The sequence below is a fragment of the Rhinoraja longicauda genome, chromosome 28, assembly GCF_053455715.1.
Source record: "Rhinoraja longicauda isolate Sanriku21f chromosome 28, sRhiLon1.1, whole genome shotgun sequence".
In the NCBI taxonomy this organism is placed as follows: Eukaryota; Metazoa; Chordata; class Chondrichthyes; order Rajiformes; family Arhynchobatidae; genus Rhinoraja; species Rhinoraja longicauda.
The window spans coordinates 14,013,109-14,035,166 of record NC_135980.1 but is presented as its reverse complement, the minus strand read 5'-3'; the positions used below and the strand labels follow the sequence as shown (position 1 = coordinate 14,035,166).

Below are 22,058 nucleotides of genomic sequence, written 5' to 3'. Positions count from 1 at the left end.
CCTACAGCCCCACAGCCTACAGCCTCACAGTAGCCAAAAAATCCATCTTGCCATATTCCCAAAAGTTCGTTCATATGTTCTGGGTGTACATAAATTGGACATTTATAATCCGGGGACCAAGCTTGTCAATGAGCATGCCAGAACAATGCCTATAAAATGAGGTAGAAACAAGGAATTGCAGATGCTGGTTCAGATCAAAGATAGACACAAAGTGCTGGAGTAACTCAGTGGTCAGGCAGCATCTCTGGAGAAATAGGATGGGTGACGTTTCAGGTCAGGACCCTTCTTCAGACCCGAAATGTAACCCATTCATTTTCTCCAGAGATGCTGCCTGACCTGCTGAGTTACACCAGCACTTTGTGTCTTTGTATCAGCCTAGAGAAATGATGGCTCTGTATGCTAAAAGTGGGAGCAACATGCGGCATGACAGCACCAAGCAATGAGTGCATCTCAGCAATTGAAACATGAAAACAGTCATAAACCAACAGATCGGAACAGAACAGTTTAAACCTGCCACATCCACATCCAATGGTGGTGGAAAGCTAAACGAGAAGAGAAGGCTTTAAGCGATCACCGTTCTGAATGCACATTCGCAAATACAAGCTGAAGCATTTGGAACTAACATTTGGGTACTATTGATCAGAAAATTAATCAGACAAGATGCATAAAGTTGTCAAGAAGAGCAGTTCAGAGGCTGAATGTTTTGTGACAAAAACCTTTCCAAGATCAACAAAGCACAAGACTGTGATGGAATTCTTTTCACTTGCCTGATGAGTGCCGCTCCAATAAAGTTCAAGAAACTCATCGTCTCTGTCAAAATAATCTTTTGACTGGCATCTTATTGATTTCCTTGACTAACATCACATTGTTAATGCTGTAAGTATTATCTAACTGTCACTGAGACTATCCTGTAATACTACTAACAGCACGAGGGCTACATATCTTTACCACATGAATTGAAGCGGCTTCTCACCCCATATTCTCAAGGGTAATAAGAAATGGACAATAAACATCTATAGTATTTGAATGAAATTCTGAAAATCTCCAGAAATCCAATTGCAGTCAAATGTTGCTGTGACAACACGGGTGTTTCTAGATGACAAATGTCTATTTTACAAGGTATGTTGTGATATACTGGACAGGCACGTGCAGTAACTATACAGCCAGACAAAGAACTGAAAAAGGTAGGAAGTAGTGCTTTTATCTCGACATCGAGGGGTTGGTGCATTATCTTCAATTGTGCTTTCCTTTTTCCTGCTCCTGAGATTTTTATCCTGCTCTTGGATCAGTCTTCAGCACCATTATAGTTGTGCGCTATCACCATGACTCTTGTGCTTAGGATCCCTTCTTTGATATCCAACCCTGGCTGATTTCCAGGTGAATTGTGACTGTGTCTTAAAATTATTTTTAACTTGTGTTATGTGCAGCTGCATAGAAATTTCCCGACATGCTCAGTACATTTTATATAATGTATTAGACATAATTAAAACTTACATGATTAATGAAGACTTTTTATAAGAAATTGGGTATATTTTGTACACTGAAAGAATCATATTTCTGACTAGCATGTGCTTTGTATACTTAATCTGTTTGTCTTTCTCCTCCTCTCTTCCCAACCTCTCCTGTTTACAGTGTACCTGCAGGAAGGACATGGTGAAGATATCAATGGATGTATTTGTGCAGCTCCTTCAGCCTGATCGCTATGAACTGTGGAAAAGTGGTAAAGACAATGTCAATATTGATCACAACAAGCCAACTGCCCTATCAAGCCCTCAGATGGATGACTGGCTGGAGCGAAAAGCTTCATTGAAAGCAAAATGTATTAGAAGGTAAAACTGTCCCTTCATCTTCTCGAAATTTCATCTGGGGAAGTCACTAACTTAGTGTTTACTGTAAGCGGGTTTACAGTTGAATTAACTTAAACTCTTTCATCCACATCGCCCTGTTGTCAAGTACACTGGAAGTAGGTGGCTGTTCTTTATTCCCGTAATACTTGGCCACCTTTATTGTTGCTGTCAAGATGAATTAACATCTGTTTTATCTGGAAGAATTTGGTAACGTTTGGCACTTTGGAATTTGACTTCTAAATTTAGAAGATCTGATCCTATTGAGCATAACTTGCCTTATTGCAAATTAGAAGAGTAGAATAAATGTGTGTTTATTTCAAAATGTGACAAAAAGAGGTATGAAGAAGGGTCCTGAACATGAAACATCACCTATCCATGTTCTCCAGAGATGTTGCCTGACCTGCTGAATTACTCCAGCACTTTGTATCCTTTTTCTGTAAACCAGCATTTGGAGTTCCTTGGTTCCACAGGGGTAAGCTTGCTCTAACCTGCTCTGTCAGTTCAAATACCAGCAGGTGCACACAAGTAACCCATGTCATCATGTGTGGGTTTTATTTTGTACTTTTATTCCTTTGTCTTTGAGGAAAATCACTTGCCATCTGTTTAGGGCTTCCAGCCTGACAGAATGACTCGGATCCTACATTCATGTTGGGAATTGTTAGCACTGGCTACATCCTACCCAGTCTATGGCACTGTGTCTGAGGTCATACAAATACTGTTAATTAAAAAATGGTTTATTGTTCTTGACATAATGAGTTTAGCTCTAGCCTGCAAGATTCATGATCTGCCCTCATCTCCCAGTAGCTTAAAGCAGCTCAAATTGAACTTGCATTTGCCATATTATTGACCAAGTAAGATAACTTTGAATTTAAAAAGTACTTTCCCCCGTGACCAAAAATGAAAATCTTATCATTGTGAAATATGGAAAAGTGAATTATAATGTTGGAATAACCATAGAAGCTATGCTAATTAGAAAAATGTCCTTGCATAAATTAAGCCTCCTTATCACTGGAACACTAACCTTCATCAACTTCATATGATGCATAAATTTAAATAAGCTAATCAGTCAGAATGGACTGGCGATTGAATGGCAGCAGTTGATCATTACATTGCTCCTGCCCATTTAATGTTTGGGTTTTTGAGGTGCTAGTTAATAAAAGTTAGAGATCCAAAGAATATGGAAGCCTCTATGGGGGATAAAAGTGAAAAGAGGAATATTAATAATATTTCCAGCAATTAAGACTGAAAGCTTGTGATTTTGTTCTTAGGGGTATCTGGCAATAAAATGCACACTTATGCTGAAATAGACGTGTGCTTACATTTTTGTAGCTAGGTTTACGTATATTTACATGCAAGTATTGTGATTTCATGCTCCTTAATATATTTATTATATTTATAGAAACAAACAGCAAATCATTGTCTTTGCACTATTTCTGGAGGAATAGCACATCCTGGACAGCACCACCTTGATTATCACGTTTAACCGTACAAACGTAAATTAATGACTTTTTACACAAAATACTGACACAAAGCCTCCAATGGATTTTGGTTAATATACTGGTCACGAGAGGCCCAAAGAAACATTATGATTGAAAGAATGGCATGACTATCTCAGTTTATTCAAAACATTGTTTTTATTTTTTATATAATTGAAGAAAGATCATATCTGTTAAAAATAAATAAATTAACAACTTCAGGTTGAGGAAATCTGAGATAAAATCAGAAAATGGTGGAAATACTCAGCAGGTCAGGCAGCATCTATAAAGAGAAACAAAGTTAACATTGCAGATTGAAGACCTTTTATCATAACAGATGTTGGTCTGATATAACTAGGTTATATATTAAACTAGAAACATAAGGAACTGCGGATGCTGATTTAACAATAAGAAACACACAGTGCTAGAGTAACTCGGAGGTTCAGGCAGCATCACTGGAGAACATGGATATGCAACGTTTAGGCACAATCAGTCTGAAGATTGTCCCGACCTGAAACGTCGCCTCTCCGTGTTTTCCAGGGATGCTGCCTGACTTCAGAATTATTCCAGCACATTTAAAAACTATATAGAATTACAGTTGAAAAACCACTATCATTGTCCCAAACAATTTCTGCATCTGCACATCTGTGCAGCTTGCTCTCAAGCCCTCTAAATGCCACCTTGAAAGAAACTGCTTCCTTCCTCCATTCCAGTATCCCTTAAATGGAAAATAAATCTTGTAATTATCATATCCTTTGATAGCAAGATTAAGATAAAGTCTCCAATGAGCAGGGCCAAGAACAGGTTCTGCCCGTCACACTGTTCACCATGATGTGGCACCAAATATTTCTTAGACCACAGCGTAGAGGACTAGAACTGTTTTTCACAATTTATTAAGTGAAAGAAATAAACTGTTATCTTGTGAAAACTTCACATTCCGTTCCTCATGAGTGAAGGGATGCAGATTGCTGTTAATTGAAGACATGGACTCGGCACTGTAGACCGCTGGGGTCACCGACTTTAAGAAAAATTCAAGGGGCCAAGGATTGGAATGGATGTGAAACATTGACTGGTTACACATTTCTTATCAGGTTATTCTTGTATTGTAAATTTGTAATACAGTAAAATTGTCCGGTGTGATGCATCCATTGATTCAGTTGTAAGGTTGAAGGGCATCATATATTTATTGGCTGTTGATTTAAATTGTAAGTGCTGTATCCGGGCAAAAAAAAAAGAGACCGTGAGCAGTTGTAGATGCCTTTCCATTTAACCTCACTGCTCAAAGTGCCATTTGAGCTTTCTATTATATCGTTCTTTTTTTCTCCTCAAGAGCTATTGAATGACACTGCCACAATATCCATATAATTAAAAGTTCTCTGTCTGTCACACGTCTGAAGCATTGATAAACTGTCTATCAAGCTTCAAGGTGCCTATTACCTGATTGGCTCAAATAACTGTATCTGCTATATTAACTGAGCTGATTTATTCAACTAAAAATCTGTCATCTGAACCAAGATCTGAGCAACACTAAAATTATTTGATATTATTTCAAAGAACACGTTTGGAGCTCGCAGTTATTACACAATAAATTGATATGGCGATATTTTTCCATCTACTTTCTTGCATGATTTTTTTCCTTTGAGCTGTTCAAGATATTTGCAGCTACAATAATAATAATTGTGTATAATAATAGAAAAAAAATCACTGTCTTGCCCGTGAAGGTTATTAATATTAGAAATCTCAGTTGTTCTATGTGTATCAAAGAAATCTGAATCAATATTTGCAATGCATTTTGCTACTAGTCACTTGACATTGGTTCAGTGAGTGTACATTCTCTCAGTGATCGACAAACTTCAATGAGAACTCCGAGAGAGGAGAGCCATTCAGAGATGGCTCAAACTAGGAGAGAGTTTGAGCCATCTTTGACAAACAACAGAATCATTGATGACCTTCCAGCCGGTGTCCATTTTCCTGCACTATCCTCATATCCCTTGTTTCCCATAATATTCAGAAATCTATTGGTCACTGTTTTGATTGATGACTGAACCTCCCCAGCCATTCAGGGTAGGAAATTCCAAGGAAGAAATTTTTCCTCATCTCAGTCGAAAATGATTTAACTATGACTCCTGGTTTTACATTTTTCAGGCAAGATAAATATCCTACCTGCATCTGCCCTGTCGAGCCACGTAAGAAATGTGAAGTTTCAGGGAAATTACCTCTGATTCTTTTAAATTCCTAGAGAAAACAGGCTGAAATCAGCTTCTCCTCATGACAAGACTGGGCACCTCAGTTGTCAGTATGGAGGATCTTTTGCACTAGCTTTATTGGAGATATATTTTTTGGTAAAAATACCTAAATTGTATATAATACTAGCATTCTCATCAGGGCCTGCGTAATTTCAATAAGACATCTTTACTCCTGATAGAGGACAATATACCATCTTTTGCTTGCTTCTCCTTTTGAAAAACAATATCGCCCAGTTTGATACCATGTAAAAATCTCTGCTTTTCAGTTTTGTGCACTGAAGATAATTTGCACATTATGTTCCATCTGTCATTTTCTTACCTACTCCTTCAGCTTGACTATATTCTCAAAAATCATTTTTATATCCTCCACCCTACTCAGTCCCACCGCGTGAATATTTGGAGCACAAGCACCGATCTCTGTGGTGTTCCACAAGTCATAGCCTGTCCATCTGACAAGGTCCTGTTAATTCCCATGCTTTGCTTCTTATTTGCTAACAGATTCCTCAATACATACCAGTCAATTACACCCACGACCATCCCACCATGAGTTTCATGTGCTGTAACTTCATCCCTCTTTATAAATTAAAATGAGGAGGGTATGGTGTGAGGCTGAGAAATAGATTTTTGGGCATTAAGGAATCAAGGCATATGAGAATGAGTGGAAAATCAGACTTCAATTACAGGCTCAGCTAACATCGTATTGAATGTCAGAGTAAGCCTGAAGGGGTAATTGAGTATTTTCTTATATATTTGAATTAGCAGTATTTCAGAATGGAAATAGGCCAATAGAACTTAAAGTATGCGCTGGTGTTTTTTTCTATATTCTCCTGTCAGTCCCCATCTTGCTCTCTCTGTTTATTAAACATTAATCGTTCAAAAAATTGTTGATATCTTTGTACTTTGACAGTTTTATGACCAAAGATTCTTTACAGTGACCAGCTTCTGTGTGGTACCCTTTTGTAATCTCCCTTTTTGTGATGCATATTTTTGTTCTTCCCTAAAAAATCACAACAGGTCCCATCGACGAAGAACACAGACGAGGAGACAGAAAACTGAAGAGCAGAAACCAGCGGGTGAGACTGCAACTGAGGAAACTGTTGGAAAAGATGTGACTGAAGAGGATGTCAAAGTCAGGGAAGAGCACAAAAGAACAATGGACACAGAAGAAGACAGCAAACCTAGCAAAGTTACAATCTTGGAGATTGGACAAGATGGTCTCTCAGAAAATTTGTATGATCACCATTTTCCAGGTGTGCATTCAACGCTGCTACTGTTCTTTCCATTGTGTTTTATGTAGAATGCAATGAAAATGACGAATGCTTGTGAGTGATATATTATTTTCTATTAGTACACAGTGAACATAGATAAGCTTACCTCGAATATATGGAATAAAGGGAAAGTGATACAGTTCACCAGTGAAGGTAGAAATGATGCATATGTTTTCTTGGTCCCTTTTTAGACAAGCATTACAAATCGAAGGCCAGATGATAACATCAATCTGCCATTCATTCTAGTTTAGTTTAGTTTAGAGATACAGCGCGGAAACTGGCCATTCAGCCCACCGCCGACCAGCAATCCCTGCATAAATAAAGTTTTTTAGTTTCATGTCAACATGAAACACTTTTCCATTTTATTTACACTTTGTCAGCTTCTGACATTCTCATGCTGTGTTGGAGAATGTGGATTTTCTGTACTTTGCTGTTTTCTGCAAGGCTCTTCATTCTCTTGACGTTTTTTTTAAACCAGTATGATTGTTCGTTTTCAAAAATTGTGAATCAGCAGTAATTTATAAGCACTTGCTGTGTAATAACATTATTATTTCTAGTTTTAGATTTGTAAATTTAAAATTATTTCACTTGGCGCCATGCAACCTATTAAAAAAGGTGCGATACATTAGTTTGATTAGTATGTATTCAATTTTAACACAGGTTCCAAGTATTCAATCTCTATAATACATGTATTTTTCCACTATCCTTGGACATTGACAAGTTTTGACAAGTTAAGATCTAAAGCATATGAAATATGCACTTTAACCTTTCTCAAAATAAAAGTAAAATCAAGGCATTTTCTCAAATGCGCTTCCTTTGCTGTGACATGATTGTATGGATTACGGGTTGAAAATATATTTAGCACATGCCTACTTGGAAAAGATTATTGTAGAGTTCTTATTAATGCATGTTTTATAAGTTGTACTTGAAGTGTCAATGGAAATACCTAGCCTAAACAATTTTTACTTTAATTGGACTCTATCAATATCATTGCAAAACTCTTGTCAGATATCACAGAATTTGAGGACATTTAAGAGGCCATTTTTCAAAATTACTTCCCAAATCTGCATTTTGAATATTTCCACATTTGAGGACATTGGTTTGTTCAGAAAGTGCAGGTTATTTTTTTTTTACAAGCGACATTATTTTAAATTGATTTCTTGAAAAATTGAGTTCATGACAAAGCAGTTAATGTGCTTTAATGTTTCTGTCAATTGAATGTAATCTTGAAGCCTGTAAATTTTATTGGTAATGATTGAGATGTAATTGGATGCAGTGGACCAAAATAGTAACTTAGACTTTACAGTCAGCAAACGTTGCTCGCACTCATCCTCAATGATTCAGTGGGTTTTTTGACATGGACTCCTCTTTCCTAAAACAAATGTCATCAAACAGTTTGAGGGCACAATCAGAAAAATTCTGACTTAGCAGACTGGGAAGTACAATGCTCTAACCTTTGTGAATTTGAAAAAATATTAAAGAGATGAGAATGAAGAATATGATATGCATGTTGATTTAAAAAAAATGCAATGTCATAAACAAACTTGAATGATTTAAAAATCTCTGGAATTTTGAAATAATTATTTTTGAAGAATTTAACTTTCTTCATGTAATGTTAGTTTTTTGGAGGAGCGAGGTTGTATATTTCATATGTTTCAGATCATAACATCAGAACTGGGAACTTGTCAATGTTCAGAAATGGTGCAAAGAACACATGTTTTGTACAGACCCTGAATGCTTTGAGCCATGGTTAAAATTGAGCACAAACCCATAGAATTAATACATGTCTTTTTTAATCAAGTTGTTCGGTACCCAGTGAAATGCCTAAATTTACAAATCCAAACATAATTAATACGCTGCCATACCAGTTAAAACTCATTTATACATAACATTTTCACTACTCTTAAAAGAGCAAATGATACAAAAGCAGTTGAAGTTTATGTAAAATGAGATCTAGTGTGGATCCTTCTTCAGACTGATGGACTTTACAATATTTTAGTATTTGACAGTGCTGAATCAGGAGTCTTGATAAAATGGAGGTCAACAGCAGAAGAGGGCAAAAGTGGGCAAAACAGAAAGTGATGGAGTGAGTCAGCAGGTCAGGCAACTTCTGTGGAATGGATAGGCGACTGAAGTCTGAAGAATGGTGCCGACCCTAAACGTCACCTATCCCTTCCCTCCACAGATGCTGCCAGTACACTGAGTTATCCAGCACATGTTTTGCTCAGGATTCCATCATCTGCAGTTCCTTGAGTCTCCAAGAGAACCAGTATTTGTGGCCATACCTTGCACAAAGGGCATTGGTTGTTGATGTTGGAGGGCAGTCATTTCAACTCCAGGACATTGTTACAGGAGTTTCTTCGGGCAGTGTCTGAGACCCAACCAACATCATGAACTTCCATCACTGTTTCAGAAGTGGACATATTTGCTGATAATTACACTAAGATTCATTCTTTTGATAGCTTCTCAGAAATTGAAGTAATCCACGTTGTCTTACCCGCAGACCTAGAAGCATTTAAGCATTGAATAACTTTTGAGAAGTACTAGATAATGATCATCTGTAGAGCCCCTTGTCATTAATGTGGATCACCTTGATCAGAAATTTAATTTTCTAGCACCCGAAAGCTTTTACCATGTCTGCCATCTGCAAAATGAGCTGCAGGAACATTGAATTGGCTTTTCAGGCAGTATCTGAAATTTCATGAAGGCAAAGATAACCTGAGCAAGGCAACATGATCACTTAAAGGATCCCCTCCTTGACTTACTTACACCACCCTGACTGAGAAATACATTGGCCTTTCATCATATCAAAACTTAAATCTCAGGTCTTTGTACTGATCTGCTGTGGGAGTTTCAGAAGAAATGCAGTAGTTCAGGAGAGTTTACTATTAAGTAAACTCAGTCCCAAGGATATTTAGGCATAGGAAATAGATGTTGCCTTTGTCTGCAATGCCTAACTTCTGTAAAAATAATTAAAAATAACAAACACTTAATGGTGCAAGTTGACACTAATAATTGGAGACACAAGGAAATGTAGATGCTGCAATCATGAGCAAACAGTTCTGAAGAAGGGTCCCAAGCCAAAATGATGCCTGTCTGTTCCCTCCACAGATGCTGCCTTATCTGCTGAGTTCCTTCAGCACTTTATGCTATACACTAATCGTTCCCCCTTCATCAAATTCAAATGGAAACGGCTGAGTGGAGCGACTTACAGCTTCATCTGTGGCGAAGGAATTTAAACTAAGATCTTTGTTCAGTCCTTCTCGAGTGACAGTGCATACAATGCTCATGCATGATGCAGAGTTTATTCTGCATAAAATAAGGCTTATTGTTACAAATTATTTGGGCCTTTGCCTTAACTTTTTTCCATGTATGAATTTCTCATAAGATCTCAGCATTTTTTCCTTACCTAGAAATTAATTTATGGTCCAATTTATTCTGGGAAATTGGAGAAAGTCCCACCATGAAGTATTATTCTGTGAGAGTGAATGAAGGAGAGAGCTCTGGCTATCTGAATGTTGAGCCACCTGAACATCTTACTAAGTTAATTACCTTCACGTTGCTGAAAATTTCATAAACTATTGAATTCTGCACTTTTTAACCAAAGGAAAGGGAGACTGCATTTATCTAGCATCCATGTCTGACAATCTCAATGTGCTTTAAAACCAATGAAATGCTTCTGAGATCTAGAATCATGGAACACAGACTGGGTCCTTCAATCCACTGAGTATGTGCTGCCTATTGAGCATTTATACTAATTCTCCTCTAATTCCAGTTTGTTCTTCTGAACTATCTTCTCGCTTTATTCAAATTGTGCCATTCATCTAAACAATTTATAGTGCCCAGTTAACTCCCCAAGCTATCTAGGGTGCAGGAGGAAACTGGAGCATATGGGAGAAACCCAAATAGCCACAAGGAGAACGTGCACATAGCACTTGAGGTCAGGATTGAACTCAGATCGACAGAAATATGAGGCAGCAGCTCTAACAGCGGCCACACTGTGTAAATTGTAATGTCGGAACCATGGTACAGTTTCCAAGGAACAAGATACAACAAATAGCAGATTGATAATGAACAGATGATTTGTTGACATTAATGTTAAATAAGGGATGAATATTGGTCATAGCAATGTGGGACGCTATGTTCTCAGTGTCATAGACCTATACAACATGGAAACAGGCACTTCAGCCCAACTTGTCAACCAAGTTGGTAGCTGGACTGGTCCTGCATTTGGCCCATGTACCTCTGAACCCTTCCAATACATATATATCTTGTTGAAATATCTTTTGAAAGCTGTAATTAATCATCATATTAATCATATATATACAGCCGGAAACAGGCCTTTTCGGCCCTCCAAGTCCGTGCCGCCCAGCGATCCCCGTACATTAACACTATCCTACACCCACTAGGGACAATTTTTACATTTTACCCAGCCAATTAACCTACATACCTGTACGTCTTTGGAGTGTGGGAGGAAACCGAAGATCTCGGAGAAAACCCACGCAGGTCACGGGGAGGACGTACAAACTCCTTACAGTGCAGCACCCGTAGTCAGGATCGAACCTGAGTCTCCGGCGCTGCATTCGCTGTAAAGCAGCAACTCTACCGCTGCGCTACCGTGCCGCCCATATGTATCCACTTTTATAGCTTCCTCTGGCACTTTTTCCAAGTGCAGACTACTCACTGAGTGAAAAAGTTGCCCCTGAAGTCTCCCTTAAATCTCTCCCCTCTCACCTTAAGCCAATATCCTCTGCTTTCAGAATTATCTACCCTGGGAAAAAGACTGAAATATACCCATGGGATCTTTATATATGTCCACTTAAACAGGGCTTTGATTTAACATTGCATATAAAAGCCATGCAGCTCCCTCAGTACTGTACTTGCGTGTCTACTAAATTTTATCCAATACTGACTTGGGAGAGAGCTGCTGCTGAGTTGATATGATGCATGAAATAACCCGTCCTCGACAGAATGATCTTTTAATTTCATTGTATGCCTAATTTCTATAGCGTTTGATTGTAAATGAGTGTGAAAACTATTACAAGATCTGAATCTACATTTTTGTTTTTCTGTAAGCAGCAAATAGCAAGCCATTGAAAACATATTCTCGTTCTTCAAAATCCAAAAATGAAAAGAAAAAGAAAAGGGTGGAACCAGACACCACAGCAGCTACGTCAACTGATGGCACCGAAGCCAGAGCAGAATCATCCTGTGCAGATTCACCCTCTGCATTGGCAATGATGCTGTCGGAAAGTTTTGCTGCTGATGCAGAATTTAAGCCCAGAAGTCAACCCACCATGGTGTATGTACTCCCCAAATCAAAGAAGGTGGTCTTTGACAAAGCGCACATGTCCTGCCAGCAGGCCTTTGAGCAGTTCGCCACCAGGGACAAAGTGACATCGTGGAAGGAAACAGAGACCAGCAATGAGGGAGCGGCAATGGAGGAGGAAGCGAGTGACCATGAAAGTGTTGACGCCACTTTTGAAACTACTGACGTACAGGTACAGCAAAGAAAAAATCTAAGTTGTGGATTTCAAACAAAAAAGTCGTCAAGAGTGTCATATATCCCAAAACGGAACACTGAAATTCTTACAAGCAGTAGCACACCAGAGATGTATACCTAGTACTCTGTAAACACCATAATAAACAACAACAAAAAGTAGCAGATTTGATTCTAATTAAAACAGAAAAATACACTTGAAAAAAATTATATGTAAGGTTTTAAAGTCAAGCTTTGTTCCCCTGAATAAAATCAGCAGCCTGTTTATTTTTAAAAAGCCCGCGGGGGGGGGGGGGGGGGGGATAACACATGTACTAAGTTTTCTGCCTAATTGCCCATTTTTTCTTTATCAGAAGCATATTGTCCTTCCATATCAATCTCTGTACCCCATTTAAGAAGAACACTGTGAACATTGAAAATATCTGCTCATTGCATGTTTGGATGAACTGCGCCATATGCATTCCTGTAAAACTCCTCATCCCATTTCATTTTCATCTTTTAAAGTGGTGAATACGGAAGAACTGCATGGTGTCCAGGGATGCAAAGTCATATTCTGAAGGCTGCATTGCCTCCGAATTTTAAGTTATTTTTATATACTCCAAATAGTAGAAGATGTTACACAGGCCAGCAGGGTGACTGTATCTTTCAATCGAGACTGCTAACGAACATACATTTTTAACTATTTGTAATCTTAAATTTTTGTTCATTACATTTGCATTAGAATGTAATGGAATAAATATTTCTGACATGAATACAGCTTTTTGTAAATGCAAAACCATTCGTAGGCGCGAGGAACTGTAGATGCTGGAATCATGAATTAAACACCGTATCAGAATAATTTGGGGGGTCAGGTAGCATTCCTGGGGGACGTGGATAGGCAATGTTTCGACCCATCTACAAACCATGCACCATTTGTGTTGTTTTTCAATGAAGGAATAATTTGAATTAAAAATCATCAAATTAAAATTGATCAAAGAGTGTAATTTATATATATCTTAAAATTAACAAACAATGTTACTTCATATAAGTATGAGTTATCAAAGTTAAAGGATAGATAAACAAGCTAATTGTAAAGCAAAACACAGCAGATGCTGGAAATCTGAAGTAATGATCTTCACTTGGAAATGTTTCCAGCATTTTCTCTTTATATTTATGACTCTTATAAAATAGTTGCTTTTCAACAAGTTGACTGTGTTTTAGTTACTGTAGTATTAGGCAGAAATCCAAATCTGTGGATTATTTCTTGATTCTTAATCCAGTTTTAATCTCTTGACTGTTTCAGTTGCCTCCGGTTTATCCAAAGTTGAAGAAAGAGATCACAAAGAGTCGACGCCATCCATTCAGTAAACCACCAGCTAGATCTCCATTATCAGTTGTCAAACTTGAACCAAGCAGTGATGAAGGTGAGTGAACTTGTTTTCATCAAAAAAATTGGGAAGCACAGTATTTGTTGAACTCTTTGTGCACACATAACAAAAAAATCTCAGAATAGTTCTAATCTCCACCATACCCCATTCTTACCAAGTTACTCATTGAGCAATGTTCAATATTATCTGTGCTTTATCATTCTCCCATCTGTGTAATCTCCTCCATTCCGGTAATCCTCAAGATTGGCTGTGCTTCTCCAATTCAGGCCTCCTGATCTCTTGCGAACCATTGGAAACTGTGTCTTGAAATACCTAGGTCCCAGGCTCTGAAATTCCTTTCCTAAATGTCCACCTATGATGCTCAATTTAAAATTCACCTCTCAGTAGATTTAGGGTAACTTTCTCTCATGTGGAAAGAAAAGTGCAAGTTGGAGAAGTAACAGAGATACTTTGTGGTAAATATTGGGTTTGGATTAACAGTGAAGGATGGGGAATTTATGGAGTGTGAAGACTGGAGCTGATTGAATGGTAAAGAACAATGGAGACTGGATTATTGGTAAAGATTTTAACACCAAGGAAATGAAGGAGCATTGAGACTGAGGAAGTAAAGTATTGGAATTGAGTCAGCATGTGAAGGGAATAATTCATAGTTTGCCTTATAAGTAGCAAGAAAATCATTTGAAGGATTAGGGAACACAATATTAATAAGTAAATATGAGTTTAAGGAAGAGAGAAAAATTGCAGTTCGGGCATATTAGAGAGGTAGTCAGGTTTCCACGCTTGAAAGCAATATTGGAATTCAAACAAATTAAACCAAATTATGGTTGAGAAAATAAAATTTGGTACATTAGATCAACTTGCTTTTCTCAAAGTGTTGTAGACGTAGAAGAACTTGAGCTATCAAACTCGTGTGCTATCAGGCTCTGTGCCTCTGCCAAAGTTAAACTTTTCCTGAGTCTCCAATACTGATATTGATATTTTCATTGGTTCAATGAAATAGTTGAATCAGTGTTTGATAATTTTAACCATCACTTTGCAAGAGAACTAAGATTGTAAAACTTGAGGAAGCATCTGAAGGAAGCTGATTAACATGGAGTTGAATGTTCATAAAAATAGGTTTGGAGGAAATATTATATGCTATTTAATCATTCTGAAGTTCATATTGAAACTTTTCCTGCGTATTATTCTGGCAGATCAATATTACCTTCATATTTTGATCAAACAATGCAGAAACTAATGACATTCTCATTATTATTATTATTAGTTTCATAGATTGTGCTGTAATGTAACTGGAAATTATGATATATACATAAATTTATGGATCTGAAATATAATCCGGGCACTCTTGACTTGTGTAACATGCGACTTATGTAAACTTACACTTGCGTAAACAATGCAGAATAGGTGGTCCTGTTTCTGGAATGACCTGTGTTATTGCAACGGGAGAATGTAACCCTTGCACAAGTCGAGGAATGTCTATAGTTGCATAATTCCAGATAAATCATTTAAACTTTTTAAAACCATTGCAAAGATTGTCATGTATTCCCAGAGCATTTCTCAAAGAAAGTTCCTGCAAGTGCCATTGTGGTAATGGCTAGATAATAGGTTTCTGAAGTGTTGAGTAAAGATAAATCCTTGCCAGGCTGCTGAGGATAACTCCCTGCACTGTGAAATAGACTCATGGGAGCTTTTGAATTCACCTGAAAGTTTAAATGGAGCCTCACTTGAACAGAATTTCCAACCAGCAATGCCTTAGTACTAAACTGCACTGTTATCCATTTTTTATTGTGCTCAAATTCTGCTGTGTTGCTTGAACCCACAATCTTCTGACTAGGGTCAGTACCATCAGATATTTTTAAAGAAGCGATGGATAGATTCTTGATTAGTACGGGTGTCAGGGATTTTGGGGAGAAGGCAGGAGAATGGGGTTAGGAGGGAGAGATAGATCAGCCATGATTGAATGGCGGAGTAGTCTTGATGGGCTGAATGATCTAGTTCTGCTCCTATCACTTATGACCTTCTGATCAAGTGCGGCATTATACTGTACATGAGAGGTTGAACCATTGAACCACAGAGGTAAGGCAGCATAGCTGGTAGAGTTGCTGCCTCACAGCGCCAGAGACCCGGGTTCAATCCTGACCTCGGGTGCTATTTGTGTGGAGTTTGCACATTCTCCCTGTGACTGTGTGGGTTTCCTCTGGGTGCTCTCATTTTCTCCCACATCCCAAAGACATGCGGGGTTGCAGGTTAAATGGCTGCAGTAAAATTGTCCCTAGTGTGTAGGGAGTGGATGAGAAAGTGGGATAACATAGAATTAGTGTGAACATGTGATCAATGATTGGCATGGGCTCAGTGGGCTGAAGGGCCTGTTTAGAATTGTAAAGAAAACTGAGTGAATATTTAAAAAAAGAATCAGAACAATTTTGCTTAATTGTATCATAAAGGTGTACTTGAGGGATAGTCTTTCAATTGAGCTTCTTAATAAACCTTGGTTACCACAGAAGTGACTTGTAAGAGGTTAGAAATATAAAGGTGTGAAAGGTGACCCTGAAGTGTGAGAAAGCCTCTGGATTGTGCATTTATTACAATTTTATACCATGAAGTAAACAGGCCATAACGTAGATACAAAATGTGAAACATGGCTTACAGATTTTCGAAGAATTCAAATAAGCTCATTAATTTCCTGATGTGTAATGATATTACTAATATATATTGTGCAATTTTATTCTGTATCGCTGTATTTTGTAAGTTATGGACGTCACACTAGAATTTTACAGCAATTAATGGATCGAGACTTGTACTGCTTTTGTAAAACAGGAAGCGTGTTAACTCAAAATAAAAGTTCTTCACTTAATCAGAGCGTGACTACTAACTTTAGACATCATGCAACTTGTGAATTTGCTGGCATATATGATGGAAATATCAGCTTTTCGGTTATCATCTTTTGTAATTTATCCAATGCAGACGGGAGGCTTTCCATTACTAACTTTCTTCCCTTTCAACCAATAAGTTAGTGACCTTTTGCTTTAAAGCATAGCAATTGCCATGTTAAAGTTGACCTTTTGAAGAATTGAATAGTTGTAGCATTGTAGGCATGAGCTTGAAGGGGCTAGAGTGAAGTAGACTGCCTACTGTCATTCACACTTTGGTCTCTACTCATTTTATTTTGTCAGCTTTTCAAAGATCACTCCTTCTGTACGTTAGATTTCAAGTAGAACATTTTACAGTTTGTCCTCCATTCTTTTACCCTCTTCAAAAAAAAATTAACCTGTTGACTTTACTCTCTTATTCCCAACTCGTTTATTAAGTAATTTCTGCTTACCTGTTATGTATTGTGATGTTGTAAGGCATTGTAATGTTGCAAGGTTGTGTGCAAGTTCCTACTTGACTGGGATTGAGCATGTGCCATTTGTTCCATGTACCTTGAGCTGTCGGGAGAGATTGGGCAGACTAGGATTTAATTCCTTGGAGTGCAGGAAGTTGAAGGGTGATCTCATTGAGGTATATAAAATCGCGAGGGGAATCAATTTCAGTCTTTTTCCCTGTCTAGGGGAATCTGGAACTAGAAGCAAAGGTTTAAGGTGAGAAGGGAAAGATTTCATTGAAAACGGGGAGGCACCTTTTTCACACATTGCATGGTGGGTATATGGAACGATATGCCAGAGGAAGTAGTTGAGGCAGCTACAACTTCAAAAATAATTTTGGACTGGTACATAGAGAGAGCTTTACAGAGATATTGGCCAGGCACTTGGACAGGATATGTTGGTCAGCATGGACTCATTCTGCCAAAGGGCTTGTTTCCTTGCTGTCTGATTTGTTGACTGGCTTTATTTTCAGTAAGATTTGATTGAATGGATTAAACCTGTGTGCATTGCTTGCAGTAGATCTAAATCTTAACTATCTTGGTAAAATGGTTTTGTGCAACATGCAGTTCTATTTTCACACTCATTTCTTTGCTCGATTCATGGGTTGCAAAGTGGAGCAGTGGTAGAATTGTTGCTTTCCAGCACCAGAGACCCACGTACGATCCTTATTACGGTTGCTGTCTGTACGAGGTTTGTACGTTCTCCCTGTGACCGCGTGGGTTTTCTCAGGGTCCTCCCATATTCCAAAGACGTGCAGGTTTGTAGGTTAATTAGCTTCTGTAAATTGTCTCTAGTGTGTAGGATAGAACTGATGTCCGGGTGATCGATGGTCAGTGCGGATTCGGTGGGCCGAAAGGTCACTCTCTATCTCTGAACAAAACTAAAAACTAAATCATAAGTATAATGAGAGAGAAGGAAACAGACTCTATTAGGTGTTAGGATAGGTGCTTAAAAAAGCTTACGAGCATTATATTTACTCAGTCCATTCCTCAATTTAAACTCTTGGTATTGTATACTACAAGCAGGCAGCCACACTTGTGTGAACTGGATTGACTCACAGAATGGGTGAGGAAAGTAGAGTAAAAACTGAAAAGTGACAAACCATCAGTTCTACAAATTAGTTTCAAAGTCTGCTGTGCAATCCAATGAACCCCACCTTTTTACCGAGACACCATTCTTTCGTGCTGGCCTGTGAAAGGGATATTATGAAACCTAAATAAATCACAAAACAACTGAGGCACGTAGCAAACAACTGGATAAATCTTACCGTCTGACTTTGAGTCACACTTGTATATATTCCAACACCTAACTTATACAGGCTTTCTCGCCATTTGAAGGTGTTTTATAGAATGAACAGTAGGAAAAGTTTAATTTGAATTTAATATGTTCTGTTGTGATTGCTGTCCTCCTAATGCAATCATGTTCAGTTCAGTTTGCTTCAGTTACTTGTCAGATAATGAAGCCGTCCTTGCAGCTCCCTTGTGGTGTTTGTCAGTAATCTTGATGGATTTTTGTACATGAACCAAAGAGATGATATTTGCCTTTAGGGAGCGATGGGTTCATTAAAGCAGGAATGTCAAGTGAATATCCCTAGCTGGAATCCTGTATGCAATTTCATGCTCTTTGTTGGGGTTTATTTGTTCTATTAAAGAAAACAAATTACTCGCCAAAAGCTGCCTGTTTGCTTTTTTCTCTTAAATTCTCACAAAACTATTGAAATGTCAATGGATATGTAGCACATTTAGAAGTTTCACCCTCAACATCACATGATCAAAGCACATTTCCTACATTCTGAACACGGGAGTAAAATGAAAATACGGCATTTTGATCAGCTTTTAGACAATAGACAATAGGTGCAGGAGTAGGCCATTCGGCCCTTCGAGCCAGCACCGCCATTCAATGTGATCATGGCTGATCATTCTCAATCAGTACCCCATTCCTGCCTTCTCCCCATACCCCCTGACTCCGCTATCCTTAAGAGCTCTATCTAGCGCTCTCTTGAATGCATTCAGAGAATTGGCCTCCACTGCCTTCTGAGGCAGAGAATTCCACAGTTTCACAACTCTCTGACTGAAAAGGTTTTTCCTCATCTCTGTTCTAAATGGCCTATCCCTTATTCTTAAACTGTGGCCCCTGGTTCTGGAACATGGAACATGGAACATGGAACATGGCTGCTGGTTTTTTTTGCCACTGCCAAATCCTGACCTGCTTGACCCTTGAAGGAGGGTCCCAACCCAAAATTTCATCTGTCTATTTTTCTCCACAGATGCTGCCTGACCCATGGAGTTCCTTCAATACTTGTACTTTGCTCCCAGGGCTGCTGTTTAATGCAGTCAGCTGAAGGGCACTCTGCAACTTGATATCACAGTGGAATTTAAGTACCTAGAAATGTTTGAAATATCCAACAGAACAATTACTTTGCTCTCCTCAGATTATACAACTTTGCAATTTCTGGGAGGGAGTGGAAAACGAGTGATCCGAGAAGGAAGTCTCAGAATTTTACAAGCTTTATCACGAAAATAAATGAATATTAATGCTTTTCTTCAATTTTCAAGATGTATAGTTTGAGAACTTGTATTTTCCTGAGATTGAATAAGTACAAATACAAAATATTAAATTTATGCCAAATATAACTATTTGGCATGTTTAATATTTTGTATTTGTACTGCAGCATTCACTGCTGAACAGGATACCTGTTACAGCATTGGGACTGCAGATGGTCATAACTTGCTGGATAAACGCTTGGTTCATACTTACCTGTTGCTTCCTTTTTGTTTTTGTTTCCCGGCTGATTTAAATCCAATTGGTGCTCTAAGGTCTGGGGTTATCCACTCTAACCACTTACAAATAGGCCAAAGCACCTTATTAAAAGCAAGATAGAAATTAAACTTAATATATTTAGCAGTCAGAATCGTTTGATATACTTTGCGTTTCTGATAAAGGAAGTCTAGGGTTGACTTACCACACCAGATGCAGGCAGGCATTTGCCAAGGAGCTCTCTGGGCAATCAAAGCAATTAAGGTTGGTTTGGAGACAGATTGTCAGCGTTGTAGTCATTTCCCCCATGGTTTTGCTTATGAAGACAGTTATTGATTCAAGGATCATGACTTCCAATTACCTGCCTTCAAAGTCACTTTGAGCAGGTCAGCAGTAGCTGTCATTCCAAGCTTCTCAGGGTGGTTGAAACACATATCTGTAAGCCGATTACCACTGTGTTAGAAAGGGCTTCATGTCAGTAGGCTTTCCCATCTGGCAGATCATCCAAGAACAGCCAGAAAAATAACTATTTAGGGACGGCAATTGGCATCACTTTCATCATTAAAAACCCAAAATAATACAGGCTCACCTAGCTGCAATGGCATTATGCATTTTATTGCATTTCACCTTTTTCATACCATGCTTAAAGTGAAAATCTCTTAAGTATTTCATCCTGCATTATATACAAACTGCAGAGAGTGACTTTAACTTTACTATTTAATTTCAGGCCCCATTGATCTAAAGTACAGCAATGGAATTGTATAAAGTTTACATTGCAGCCATGTAACCTAGCTCCCTGCTGTATATACTTATCTATTTCAATAATATCTGTGCAGATTGATGCTTCTCTTCCTCTCGCCCCCTCTACTTCTCACCATCTTGCCCCATCCCTCTCGCTAATTTCAATGCCCCCTTTCATGGCTCTGATGCATTTACCTCGCAATGGTTGCTTGTCTTCTTCGATTGAGGCATTGAGTACAAATGTCATAAAGTCATGTTGCAGCATTATAAAAATATAGTTTGGCTGCATTTGGAGGATTGGGTGCAGTTGTGGTTGCCCCATTACAGGAAGGATGTGGGGGCTTTGGAGAGGGTGCAGAAAGGTTTTACCAGAATGCTGCCTGGATTAGTGGGTATTAGCTATAAAAGAGAGGTTGGAAAAACTTGGATTGTTTTCTCTGGAGCAATGGAGGTTGAATGGAGACCAAATAGAATTATATGAAGTTATGAGAGGCATGAGTAGATAGTCACAGTCTTTTTCCCCAAGGTGGAATTTCAATAATGTTAAATTCGGGAGGGGGGAGGGGGGGGGGGGGGGGGGGGGGGGGGAAAGTTAACGAAGTGCGGGAAATGTTTTTTATATGAAGTGATGGGTGCCTTGAACACACTGTGAGGGATGGTGGTGGATGTTGATGCTATAGTGGCATTTAAGAGGCTTTGAGATGGACACATGAATACACAGGGAATGGTGTGATAAGGATCAAGTACGGGTAAAGGGGTTTGCACTTAGCTTGGCATCATGTTTGGCACAGAAATTGTGGCCAAAGGGTTTGTTCCTGTGCCACACTGTTCTATATTCTAAAGTATACGTATAATGTTTTAAGCATCTTTGATAGCAATGGTTCTAAACAATGTTTTGGCTGTTATTTCATCGGCTGATATTTAAGTAGCTCATGCCAACCACTGGAAAGATGGACTTGTCTGACGTGTAATGCTTCCCTTAAAACATTTAGCAATATTAGATACAAGATAGACCCTGAAAGTTGGTTTACTTATTTAGAAGAGGCAGGTTTCCTACTGTCATCTCCAGAGAATAATGCTGTCAAGATACTAATGTTGATCTAAAGTCACATTAAACAAATTGCTTGTTAGTTTTCCTTTGCAGGTCAGAGGCTATTGAGAGCAGGTGCATTGGATATCACTTTAATCCTGTATTTTACTGAATTGCCTGCAGGTAAAATTCGGGTTTGGAGAAGGATGCTTATGGTTTAGTTAAAATGGTTCTCAGCCATGTCATTTTGTGATATGCTTTGATTGCTCTAGAGATTCACAGGCAATTCTACTTTTTGGAAATTAAAAGAGTGAGATATCTTGTACTTTTATAATGTTTTACATCAGGAACTCCAAAATCTGTGCAATTAATGTAGCAGTTTAATCTTTCATATGAAAGACAGCAGCTGACATATTGGTTCAGATTTTGTGCTCAAAGATCTAAAATGCAATTTAAAGCCAC

The 22,058-nt window shown here is 38.4% G+C and overlaps 1 protein-coding gene across 1 annotated transcript in view; it reads left to right on the top strand.

The window, feature by feature from the left end:
• kdm4b (lysine (K)-specific demethylase 4B) overlaps positions 1 to 22,058 on the top strand; it is a 268,277-nt gene that overhangs the window by 176,476 nt on the left and 69,743 nt on the right. Inside the window, exons 9-12 of the mRNA XM_078424193.1 lie at positions 1,633 to 1,829; positions 6,583 to 6,818; positions 11,916 to 12,337; positions 13,619 to 13,739. Coding sequence (XP_078280319.1) covers positions 1,633 to 1,829; positions 6,583 to 6,818; positions 11,916 to 12,337; positions 13,619 to 13,739 — 976 coding nt within the window. The remainder of the gene's footprint in view (positions 1 to 1,632; positions 1,830 to 6,582; positions 6,819 to 11,915; positions 12,338 to 13,618; positions 13,740 to 22,058) is intronic.